The following is a 13,146-nucleotide window of genomic DNA, read 5'->3' as shown; positions in this document are numbered from 1 at the left end:
GGAATGAAGAGTGTAACTCCTCTGGGAACAGAGTCGCTTCGCACATCGAGAGACTCTCCATCACCTTGATTTCGCCTTTGAAGGCTGAATGACTAATCACATTCCTGGGCTGTGTGGATTGCAATTTTTTCTGTTAAATTAACAATTTTTGCGTTCATACCTTGTTCCGTTTTTAAGAGGCTTCCCTGCTCAAAGCTCTGAAAACAGCCCTTCACAATGAATGACTTATGGAACAAGTAACAATACGCAGCGTATCACAAAAAAACATTAAAAATCTTGAGGTGAAGCTTGGGTAGTCTGTACACTTCGTGATTGCTCTCCGTGATTCCCGTGAAATTCTACAAAGAATACACTGAATGACGTTTGGGAGTAGCAAACCACTTTCAATGTGAAAATTTCACCGATATGCATAATGCAAAAAAAAACATAAACATGATATACGGATTCCAATTCCAGTTCTTCTTCGATCATTTAGAATTTACGGTAATTGGGTATAATTTTGTACATGCATCAAAAGTCATAGTCTTCAATGTCAAATAGTGTAAACTAAAATCATCAATGAATTTCTATAAAATTTTTGAACTTCAAAAATTCACCTTTCCTAACCCTAACTTTTCCCAACAAATTAAACTTATCAAAGTATAGACCGATGACAAGCCTATCGAGTTTGTATACACTGTTAAGCAGTAACATAACTGTCAAAATTTCTACTTTCTGTGAACAATACAAAAAAAGCAAAAGAGCAGAAAGGATGCAAAGAAATATGCATGGCTACAAAGACCAGGCCGTCATCTACGCAGCCATAGTCGGACAAGCAATCTATAATCAGCGGAACCTCAGCATGGCTTATATCGAAGGAAGCACCAACCAAAACGCGCTCGTGGACAGAGTAATACAGCGTTCTACACTTGGCGCAAGCTGAAACTCCAGCTCTACTGCGGTTGTGGTTAGTGGAGGAGAACTGGAGAAAAGTGGAGGAGAAGACTGCAACTCAGTGTCCACCCCCATCAGCTGGAGCGCCCACACTTGGACAAGGTCGCATAATCTGTGGCTAACGCGTGATGAACTCTCTTCAGTAATAGAAATCGACATGATAGCCATCTGGAACAGGATTATGCCGAAAAGAAGCTGTATGCAGTACGTCTGGCATCATGGCGTTAATGACATATACCGGAAGTACCATCAGCCCGGAGAACAAATAGATCGCATTAGTGCAGACTACCCCGTTTCGGACAACGTAGCCTACACTGAGCTACACCGAACAACGTTGCTCGCATTATCTTTCGCCTTGTCAAGAAGTGCACCTGTCATAGAAAAGAACTGTTTCAAGCTGTACTGTTCTGACCGTCCTTTCGATCCACCACAACAGTCCAGATATATAGTTTATTACACGAACGACCAAACACTCGTGAATGTCCATGCAGCTATACCACTGAACCGAAATCTGGAAGAAGCCCAGGAGATCTCGAGAATCTGTGGCGGCTAAGGGAGGTCCCAAGAGTTGTTGTAGTCGAACTCTCTGAAACTGGAGTTGTCCCGAAGACGCTTTTAGAAGCCCTAAAGGTATTGAACAAGGAGAAGGAATTAGCCAGGATCTTAAAGTCGGTCGTTCTTAGCACCTGAGCGATTGTCCGACAATTTCTTGATCAAAACTAAACAGTACTATCATGCAGATACGTGCATTCCACGGAGTCTAGTCCTTCTTGGCATTAAGAAGCCTGAGGATAGGTTGAATTTTCTGGTTAGGCCTAGTTAAGTAAAGTTATAACTCATCCAAAAACTTTTTTTTTTTTGTAGACTACATTTTATTGGAAAACAATGTCACTTAGAATTTCGAAATCGATTTGGTAAGGTCTCTGGGATCATGCGATGGTCCTATGAGAGACCTTAAACTTGAATTTAAATGTGGTCAATTTTAGAACGTGTTCCAAGACCTTTCCGGTTTTCCAAACCTCTTATGTTCTCCCTTTTCAACAAGTAATATATCAAAAAAGATGTAAGATTGTTCTCTCATTGAGAACGGGAGGGATTACATTTATGTTCAAATATTAATCCAGTCATGATTCTTCCCCTGGAGATACCTTAATTTGAACTGTGTTGTCAGGGGGTTTTGCGTCTACCAAAGGATCGCCTGCTTCGATCAACTTAATGGAGTGCATGCTGACTTGCGCTCGGTTCACACATCAATTCGACCAATAATATAACTCATTTCTCCTTGAGAAACCTGTGACTGGTTCCCGTACAACACTGCTACGAAGTTTCCAATTGCCATTTTCAGAGCAATTCGAGACATGCCTTTATTCGCGCAGCTCATATTTAAAATAAGGTTTGTTATTATACTCATAACGGATTTACTGAAATGAATAATAACGGCGAGGTGAAATGTTTTGCAGCATAAGTAATCAGGTACCGGTGCTTGTTATTTTTGTGGTAAGCGTGACCGCTATGCCTGTATATGCCATATTTAATTTTTTGATGGGATGAAACTCCAATTGAAAACTGCAAGCATACAAAATGAAACTCTTTGACGATGATAATGAAAAAAATCATCGGGCATTTTCAATCGTCTGAGAATGAAGCTTTCTCAATGGCATTCCAAATTAAAAGTAAACGACAGCAAAGAAATGAACGAAACAAAAAATAATTGACCCACCCCGATAGACTTAAATGTATCAATCGAAAATCATTCTGACTGAAACATTTCTTGGCAGCTCAAGATACTACAACCGAATTCAGGAGGGCTCTGTCTTACCCTGTTTTCGTTCGAAAATATCAATGATAATGTCGATGATATTGTTGGAAACAACATTGAATTTAAATCGATGAACACCCTGACAAAACCAATTCTGCCGCGTAGGTCAAATGATTAGGTTCCTTAACTTCATTCACCGCCCACCAATAGAATCAGGAAAGGATAGGAATAGAAAAGAGAAAACAAGAAATACATGGGAAAGTATTATACATATTGAGAATGGATTTCGAAAAGAATAGAAGATTAGAAGGTTTCAAAAGAAGCTTATTTTACCCAAAAGAAGATCGATCATTATTCATTGCTTCCAGGAGAAAAAATGCATTATTAAAACTAAAAATCCATTCTATACTAAATACCTAAAATCATTAGAAAATAATTTTACATAAATTACTGAATTAGGCGTTTTTAAAAAAGAAGAAAAGAAGAAAAAGGAGAAATCAAATCGCATGACAAGGACCCAATACTCCGAAGAAGCAGATATGCTGTACTGCTAGCTCCTCGGGCTTGTATCCAGTGGAAATTCGAGATTTCTAATTCTAAGGATATATACCGAGGGTAAGCAGTGTGATACTGTAGTGGCGCTCAAGGTAGCTTATTGTTGAAATCTGTAAATTGGTGATTCTGATGCTTTTCCTTGATTAAAAAGTGTAGAATTCGAAATGATCATATAGCAAATGAACCGCTGAAATAAATATATTCAAATCACTGAAGACTCTCTCTAATTACATTAGTTACTATGGAAGGTATTGAGGATGGTCTTATACAGTTTCGACAGAGTTCAGTGCCGGCTACTGAACATGCTATAGATTTCATGTTTGGTGAGCTTTTTTGTACAACTAACACTTGGACAGAATATTTTCCCATAAATATAGAAAAAAAAGGATCAGTTTTGGGCACATGAAATTATTAAAATCGTGGCGAACGAGTGCTATCACACCAAAAATACGCAAATATTTGGAAAATTTTATGAATTATTTGAAAATATATCAAATCGGCTGTAAAATATGTTCAAAAAGAACGTTGGGAATGCCGATTAGTATTTAATTAAAGAAACCTGTATCGTATCTTGTGATTTACAAAACAGATATCAGTAATTTTATGTAAAGAATTGAACATTAAAAGAACAGAGCAAAAGTCGAACAAAGATGATGCGTCGTTCAATGACATCCTGTCAAAATCACAAAAATAATAGACGAATAGAAGTGCGATATCGTGTTGATAAGTAAATTATGTTAAGGTTAGATTCAGTCCGAATTCAGAATCCCTGTTCATTGTATAGCAGCGATCGCAGTAGGCGTAGCTGAAATCTTCTGAAGGCAAATTGTTTGATCTTTTGACGGTGAAAAATTTATGTTGATCTGTTTTGCGTTGAAAAAGCTGGAAAGCGAGAGACAAAAATTGATTTTAGACATCCAACTGAAAAATCCGACGTAGTCAGGTACTGAAATCGCGAAATCGCTTAAAGTGGCTAAACGTACAACTGTTGTTCGGATAGATCAGAAGACGCGTCGTACTGGAACTTACGATCGGAAGCTGAGAAGCAACCAAACAGAACGCTGAAGCAAAATCTGGTGGCTAATAGACGCATATGAATTGTGCCAAAGTGACTCGGGCTGTAGACATGAAGAGATCCTGGAATAAAATAGCCGCTGAGCTTGACCAACAGAGAGTCAAAACTTGTATGGAGGGTATCCGAAGAAAAGTACAAAAATTCATCAAAACTGTAATGGAATATTTTTTTCAATATTTTTTATGAGAAGAACAACAAATTATCTGCATTTTGATATAAAACATTTCGGCAACTTGAACCAATCTCGTGATACAATTGGTTTTATGGTTCTAGATTGTAAATGAATCAAGAATTACTTGCTGCTCTGAATGCTCAACAATATGCACTCATATGTTAAAGATACAACTTTTATCGATGGTCCTAAAAAATCTCATTTACTCATGGAACCGATAACGAGTATTTTGAGATATTAAAGAATTTTCGTTTATCAGTCATAGCTCAGTAGATCAGCAGTCAAATGAGACAGATCCTCAACGAATTGCTGTGTAATTTTTACAGTGGAAGAATTTGAACCAATACCAGCCACCAGATCCATTATTTAAGTGGCAAAAATAGGTTCGAAAACAAGCTACCGTCACTATTCATGTAAAAATGAAACAAAATACCAAGCCTCATAATACACTAGGCAAATGCTGAAATCGCATCTATACCGCTCAGCTTAAGCAGAACACAAACGATTTGAAATATAGGTTCTGAAAAAGCGCATTGTCCACCCGTTTAATGGACCTTGCTCCACCGCAGCTCGGGCGACAAGTCAACAAGTGACATTTGATCCTCCGCCGACGCGCTACCAGCAGTGGTGTTATTCAGCGTAACGTTACGGGCTTTCTCCACGGTCATAAATGCAAATCCAATATACGTGATCGCCTCGCTCAGAGAAAAAATAAGCCTCACATTTCACCGAACGAAAACAATAAAGGGAAGAAAAATGCGGTTAACACTCACCTGGTGGGAATACCAGCGCCATGCAATGTGTCGTACATGCTTGTCCCGTGCTGCATCATTGCGGCCGCCGCATGGTCATGAACCGGCGAAGGTGATTGGTACATAGTCCCCGAAACTACGGCCACACTTGTCGACGAACCGGTATCACTAGCGCGAGAAACGTTCATCAACTGAGTTAGGTTTGTCAGATTGCCGTTCAGTTCTTCGTGCGAATATCCCGAGGGGCTACGCGACTCTCCACCACTGCTGTTTCCGTTGTGTGCGTTCTGTTGCTGCTGCTGCTGATGATGGTGGTGATGATGGTTGAAGTTGATAACACCCTTGTCGTTGTTGTTATGATAAATTGCCGCATTGTAGTCTTTCAAGTCATGCAGCTCGTGCTGATGATGATGCTGGGGCGAATCTTCTGGCAGATCGGCACTGCCGGTTCCACCGTGGTGGCCCATCACTACACTGGCGCCTCCAAGAGTGAGATAGTGGTCAACAATAACGCAATTTTCATCCTTCAAGGTATCCGCTATCACTTCGTCGATTGCAGAACTATGCTGGTGGATATGTTCCGCATGGTGGTGTAAATCTTCGCCAACGTGTTGCGTTAGCGACGAGGGATAAGTCGGGCACATCGCCAACAGACTACTCCTCATGACTGCCGATTCACTACTAATTGAATTGATGTTCAAATTTAAACTCGAATGCTGCTGCTGCTGCTGGTTATGCGGATCGTGCGAATGATGATCGTCACCGCTGTAAACGTCTCTTTGCTGGTGTTGGTGATGATGGTTCAAATTGCATTCGTCGCTTCCAGACTGCGGCTCTTGTTGATGCAAGTGTCGTCCTACCTCCGCTGCCTTGTAGGACAGATCGTATGGCCAACTGTTGAACGCGGACTCTTGACCAGCGTACCCGAAGTAACTCACCTGTTGGTGCAAATTAGGACTAATAACGGACTGGAGTGTTGAGTATCGCGGAGGAGAAGCCGAGTGTTCACTTAAATTTGCTAATGATTCGAATTTCTGTGCGCTCTCCTGTAACTGCTTGGAACTGGATGTAATCACTGATGGAGTGTTTACATGCTCCTCGCTGGATCTTATCGTTGAGTAAATCATAGAACTATTCGTGTGGGAACTACCACCCACACCTCCGTTCACGACTTGGATTGATAACGCGCTGGGCTTATCTCTCACGACACCACTTGCCGGCTCGCTATCGGTTTGTTTACTAGAAAGGTTAGCACTTTCACTAACTTCCTCCGATCGCTCCTGCGAGGTACTCGATCCACTATCGATTGTAGAATGATCAATCTGCTGCCGCTCTCTGATTGTGCTGCTGCCACTGTTATCGCTATGCTGTGTACTGGCTTGTGGTGACACAACAACTGGTAACTTGAAGGAAGCTCCAGCCACATCATACGTCGTATCGTTCCCGTCTGAAACATAACATAAGCGAACATAAGAAAAACACGAAAGAGTAACAACTCAGCGAAAAGAAACAAATCTTGGAAACATGGGAGAGAGCGAGACACAACTCAACCGAGGATATTTTCTTTTTGTTTTTATGTACACACTGGTCTAGCATAGAGCGATGCAAAACAACATCATAAATGCTCTAAGGTCAGCCTAGAAACGGCCAGCACTCACCTCTCACGACAAAAACAAATGAACCTGTAAAAGGGAAAAAGGAAAAAGCCACCCACTAACAACAAAAGGGTTTCTCCCATATTCCCATTCTCTCCGTTACTCATGTTTATTATGTATGTGGTTACATGTGCACCCTATGAGTGAACCAAACAAGTATGATTCATCCTCCGAAGAATCCCTCATACTAGTGCACTCGGTGGCCTACGTGTTCATGCGAGTTGTGGTCACGCTCATTCTCCGTTTACCCCCTTCCAATTTTGTTTGTTTTGTTCGGTAAGCTCCGCCCACCAGCTCACACCATTAGCGGATGAAAAGGGAAACTTCTACCGACGTAAATAAAGTGAACCGATCAGTAATTGTGTGTCCCTTCCCAGTCCAGCTCACCTACCGTTTATTTCCCGCGAGAACAAGTTTGGTTTTATATAAATGAGATTGATGCCATTGCGCGCACAACGAGAAATGCTCGGAATGAATAAATGGCGTTGGGGAGGGATGACGAAGTCGGTGATTGGATGAATCTCGGCTATATATTTTCGCATCTTTTTGCTTCCAATTGTAGTCATTTTAATTCAATGCTTATTTGACAACCGATGTTGAATGACGGTCCGGTCCGTTTCAACGGAAAGGTCCGTTTCGATAGAAATTCAAGTTATTCAGAAATTTTCGAATACTCTCTTTGTTATATACATATTCAAAACGTCATTATATCAACCCAATACATAAACTTGTATATAAGCCACATCGTTTTACGATGTTGTTTTCTGCATGTTACGTGTTTTCAATCTATTAGGTGTGAACTTATTGTGAACGTTCTGAATCACATTTCGGACACTTTGTTCTAATATCTTGAAACACTTAATGCACTGATGATATAACTATAAAATTAATGTCACAATTGCTTCTTTAGAGTAATCCTTTAGTTTCACTATCATTTCATATGAGAACTACATTTGAATTATAACATAATCGGCAAAGATCTGACAACACTACTCATTATCGTTTGTGTTTGACGTTTGCTTAGCGTGAGCACGTAGAATTTACCCCTTCATCAATATTTCAATTTCTCTCGTGTTTCATCAGTTCCCATCATCGTTATCAGGTTACTGTGATTGCTTGGTAAGTGTTTCGCAGTTGACTATAAAATATAATAAAGTGTAATGTAATTTTCGTTCGAAAAATTACAAAATAAAGTGTCCGAAATTTGATTTTTTTTATAAATGGTGTCCGAAGTTTGATTCTTATTCGCTTGATTTGAAAAGCATTTTATTCGTTGATTTTTTATGTTTTCAATCAAATAGGTACCAAAGTAGAAAGTTTAAAAACATATTGAACTAATTTATTCCAAATATCAGCCAAATAATACCTGTGCATAAAGTTCAGATCTGTTTCCTGCATCAAACGCCTTAAGTGTCCGATATATGATTCAGAACGGTATGTAACGCTCATTTTTGCGAATCATACATTTTAGCACGACAAAATAATCACCCAGCGTCAGCTGGATCATCCACTTTTTTTTCGGCTAAAAAAAAAAGTCAGACAGAAACAACAAGCTCACAATAAATAATCTATAGGGATAGTGGGGGCAATGTGGTCTCGTGGGGTAAAGTGGTCACCTGCTTCTTTGGTAGTATAACTATTGACTATTGACACCGTATTGATAGTTAGCTAATGTTTGAAGAATTTCATGACTTTTGAGTCACCCTGTAATTGAGTGGAGCTGTCGCATGTCAAAATATAAATAAAATCAAAAATCGCTCTCGCTCAGTTGCTGGCGCACTTTGGTATCGTTTGCATTCTGTTGGTGTTTTATTTAGATAACAATGACTTACACACTTCCACCTACAACAAGTTTCATTTTTCTGTAAATAGGGGAATGGGGGTGATTTGTAATACGGACGTGCTACGACGAAATTCAATTATATCTTTCGAAGGTCACGTTTCCCCAAACTTAAATGCAGTTTCTTGCAATTCAATATCCTGTTTTCCGAATTATTCGGCCTAATGTTCTACAAAGAAGTGTTTTTGAATGGTTTTTACTGAAATTAAAACAGACCGAAAAGCAATTTTTTTGCGATGATTACCCGCATGTACATATCGTGGGGGAATATGGACAGGTTTGTAATATTCACGTATGTATAGCTTCGAAATTTTATGACAGTATAGGAACAGGGTGAGAACGAACGATAAGATTACTTAACAATTTATAATTTCCCGATAATGTTAAGAACGGCCAGCAACAAGCCAAGTAATCCTAATTGGAGCTACCGGCGCCAAGCGAATGAGTTTTGAGAAACTAGAATGCAAAGAGAATATCATTGCTGTTTTCTTGGATCTAAAACGCGCTTTCGAAACAATTTCTAGACACTTGTTGTTGAACACGATTAAGCGCTTTGGATTTACGAGTACTGCATATAAATGGTTTGAAAGCTATTTAGATGACAGAACTCAACAAACTATTTTTAATGATTCAATTTTCAATCCCCTAGGAAATAATCTTGGAGTACTTCAGGGAAGTGTATTAGGGCTCCTTTTATTTATTATGCATATCAATGACATGCGGAGAGTTTTACGATTTTGTGATATCAATCTTTTTGCAGATGATACTGTGTTATTCATTGCATCTAATGATTTAGATCAGATCGTTTCACATTTGAATGGAGATTTACATTCTTCAAGTAGATGGTTGGAGAATAAGAAATTGAAATTGAACATAATTAAAACTAAATATATGGTAATCTCGCGAAATCGTTTAAATGAAAACGTCTCCATCGTTATTTATAACGATACTATTGATCGAGTTCATTAAATATCTTGGCGTGATTATTGATGACAAACTCATTGAAAATGTCATCAAGAAAATTGCCAAAAAGTATGGGATCTTATGTCGATTGAAAAACGATTTAACTATTTGCAACAAAATAGAGCTATACAAATCAATCATCTCTCCTCATTTAGACTTTTGCTCTTCCATTTTATTTTTAGCCAATGATACACAAATATCGAGATTACAGCGCTCGCAAAACAAAATAATGCGGTTGATACTAAAATGAAACAAATTCACTTCCTCATCTTTAATGTTGGACGCTCTGAAATGGTTATCCGTGAAGCAAAGAAAAAATTATTTATTTAACTATGGTGTTCATTTTTAAAGTAATAAACGGTGTGCCGCCTCGATATTTGTGTGATCGAGTTGGTAGAGGAAGTGACTGTCATAATTATTACATTAGAAACGCGAATGAATTAAGAACACCCCATTTCTTGACATGTGCTTCACAAAATTCGTTGTATTTTAAAGGAATAAATGTGTTCAACTCGATGCCAAGACATATTAAATGCGCAACAGCACTTACAGAATTTGAGAGGCACTGTAATTCACAAGTAAAAGCTGTGTTTTATTAACAGCCGAACGATTTTTTAAAATTTTTATGACGAAGATCTTTACTGACGATGGTTTATACGAACGGATAATTTAATGTGGACAATTTTTTTGCAGTTTGTTTTCAATATTTTCAATGAATCTGACGAAGTTTTTTTGAACGGATTATATTATGTAGACTATTTAAATTTTTTAAATTTTTTTTTTTCTAAATTTGTATTGATCTTTATTATGTCTGTCATCATAGTTCATCATCTTGGTGATGATGAACTATTTTTATTTTTATTTTGTCGTTTTTATAGTTGTATTAGTTAAAAAAAATAAAAGTAGTTTACAAAAGTTTGAGCGTGGCGCGCGAGACACAGATATAAAGGATATTAAATTGAAAGTTTTTTTTAAGTTTAAGTTTAAAAATGTTTCTGAAATTTTTTCGATTTCTCTGAATAAGGGTATTCATAGTCAATCCAAAACAAGGCTGGCAGTTGGACTTGTGCTCTGGTGGACCACTTGGTTGCATGGGCCTTGTCGGGACCGTATCGGCTCCGTGGCGGACATGACTGAGTATTGGCTTGTCGTTTGACATTGCAATTTTTTGAACTTATATCTGTAAATAAAATCAGTTCGTTTTTTATGTTTGCTAAACTGATTTCAATGTTGAGAAAAAATAAATAAATTATCTTTTAGATAACTCGTCTTGCTCAAACCTCTGTAGGGGAAGGAGGCGGGACCATCATCATCATTTAATTTAATTTTTACGAAACGAGTGGACGCCAAAGTGTTAAGGAAGAAAAAAACGGTGAGATGAAAGTTTTGCATTTGGCCAGCATGAGGCAGCAGTTGCCGGTGCAGGTGGTGTAGTGGTTAGCGTGACTACTATGCCCTACTAAGCCTCTTTTGATACCATCTTTTTTGGAAGACTCAAACAGAACCTGATAACTCTGAAAAGGCGAATGGACCATCATAAACTGGCGGTTGATATTTCCAACACATATTCCTCCATTCCTCTGCAAGATTTGAGCGGAACGAGTTACCTTATTGATGATAATTATTTTACGGTATTTATATTATTTTCGTCAACTAAGCAGTAAGCAAACTAAATTGAAAAGAAAACAGACTGGTTATCTCGCAGACATAGATTACTTAGATTACTTACGAAAGAATAATTAAAGCCATTATCTAAACATATTTATTCCATGGCATGTTGAGGGAATTTCCTACCCGAGAAGACCCTAGACCGATCGGGAATTGAACCCAATACGTATATCAGTATTAGTCAAGAATTTACAAGGAAATTCCCGCTTTATCAGATTCCCGGCTACGATGCGATCGTTACCGAGTTCAAGCAGCTGAGCAAACCCAAGCCTAATTCTAACCGATACTTCAGGCCATGTCAAGACATATCAAGAAAGTTTCCAACCCGAAAATTTTTTCGACCGATCAGGAATTAAACCTAATACATATGTCAGCATTACAGAAGAATTCCCGCTTTACTAGATACCCGACAAAGTTCTGCAAATGCGATTGAGACCAGACAGCTGAGCAATCCTAAGTCTGATTTCAGCCAATACTTTAGGCCCTACATTCAACCTGGAGTACAAACGTATCAACCTGAATCTGCAATGAGATCTGCCACAACACATTATCAAATAAAGTCTATATCCTCTCACCTTGCATAGGATATACTAACTTATGCATTTCAAAAAATGGATTAATTTCGGTTTGCGATTTGAAAAACTTCACAATATAATTCAATGAAACAAATGTTCCTTGAATCCTACGTTTGTTGGGCCTTCTACAAAAATGCATCGACGCCCTTATAAGTTGATATGCCTTTGCGAATACTGTGAAACAACTACGTCCGATACCTTTTTCGTAGTAGTTTCTTCCCAGAGCGCGAAGAAGTTGGACATCGTGAGGAACTTCGTGTCCGCCTAATATAGCCGGTCCAGCATTTACAACATTCTCTTTCTTCAGGAGGATGGCGATAGCGTCGAAAGGAAGCTCTGACCGTCCGTCAGCGCTGCGCAACCGTGAAGTGCAGCAGAATTTGAAGAAAGAGACCGAGAGCAATATAGTCTCATCGTCCCGCGCCATCCCACGTCGTTGGGCCGTTAGGTCGAAACAACCGGCCAAACTGTGAACAAATAGGGGAAGGTCGGGAAAGACGGGCACCTATGTATGATTGATAAATTACATTTTTGATTTGCCTTTGACACCTTTGACACTTACTGTGTACACCTAGCTGGTCTTGTGTTAAAGTTGAAAACAAAAACAAAAAATTAATTTACAAAGAGCAGCTTAATGTAAATTTTCGTCTGCAGAAAATAAGGTTCTCATTGTTATCGAGTAATTTTTCGGAGAATTTTTCGTTACGTGAATGTTTGACCATCACTTTTCTTCCAGTTTATCGAATCAGCGTCGAGTTTTCTCATTTTTACTCCAGAAATATTGATGAAAAAAAGAATACTTTTTAATTCGGGTAAGACGGAAACGGGAAAAGACGGGAAACGGGACGACGGGAAAGACGAACATTTTGTTTTGAAAACAAATTGATTATCCCCTCCTGCTTAATCTTATAAGACGCCCACTAACTGCGTTTGCAAGAGCAACCAGAAGTTATGGACGAACCATCGGATGAAAAAGGCTGTAAAAACGGTTAAGGAAGGGTCCCCCGTAAACACATCTGCATTGAATTCCAACATTCCAAAAACAACGTTTAAAATTCCAATTTTCACTTCAGCTAGGACCACTTTCAACAGTTTTTAGTCAACAGTAGGAACAAGAGCTAATGCGACATCTCCTCGACCTGGATTCTATGGGAAGTTATTAAACGAAAGACGTTAAAATTTGAGTTTTTTGAAAGCCG

General features: G+C 38.7%; 1 protein-coding gene across 4 annotated transcripts in view; it reads right to left on the bottom strand.

Moving 5' to 3' along the window:
* Positions 1 to 13,146, bottom strand: part of LOC129775355 (box A-binding factor-like) — a 76,715-nt gene that overhangs the window by 39,457 nt on the left and 24,112 nt on the right. For all 4 annotated transcript variants that reach the window (XM_055780024.1, XM_055780022.1, XM_055780023.1 and 1 more), the window contains exon 2: positions 5,268 to 6,693. In XM_055780024.1, coding sequence (XP_055635999.1) covers positions 5,268 to 6,693 — 1,426 coding nt within the window. The remainder of the gene's footprint in view (positions 1 to 5,267; positions 6,694 to 13,146) is intronic.

Source organism: Toxorhynchites rutilus, chromosome 3, assembly GCF_029784135.1.
Source record: "Toxorhynchites rutilus septentrionalis strain SRP chromosome 3, ASM2978413v1, whole genome shotgun sequence".
NCBI classification, from domain to species: domain Eukaryota; kingdom Metazoa; phylum Arthropoda; class Insecta; order Diptera; family Culicidae; genus Toxorhynchites; species Toxorhynchites rutilus.
The sequence above is the reverse complement of the archived record's forward strand: the minus strand, read 5'-3'. Positions and strand labels throughout refer to the sequence as shown.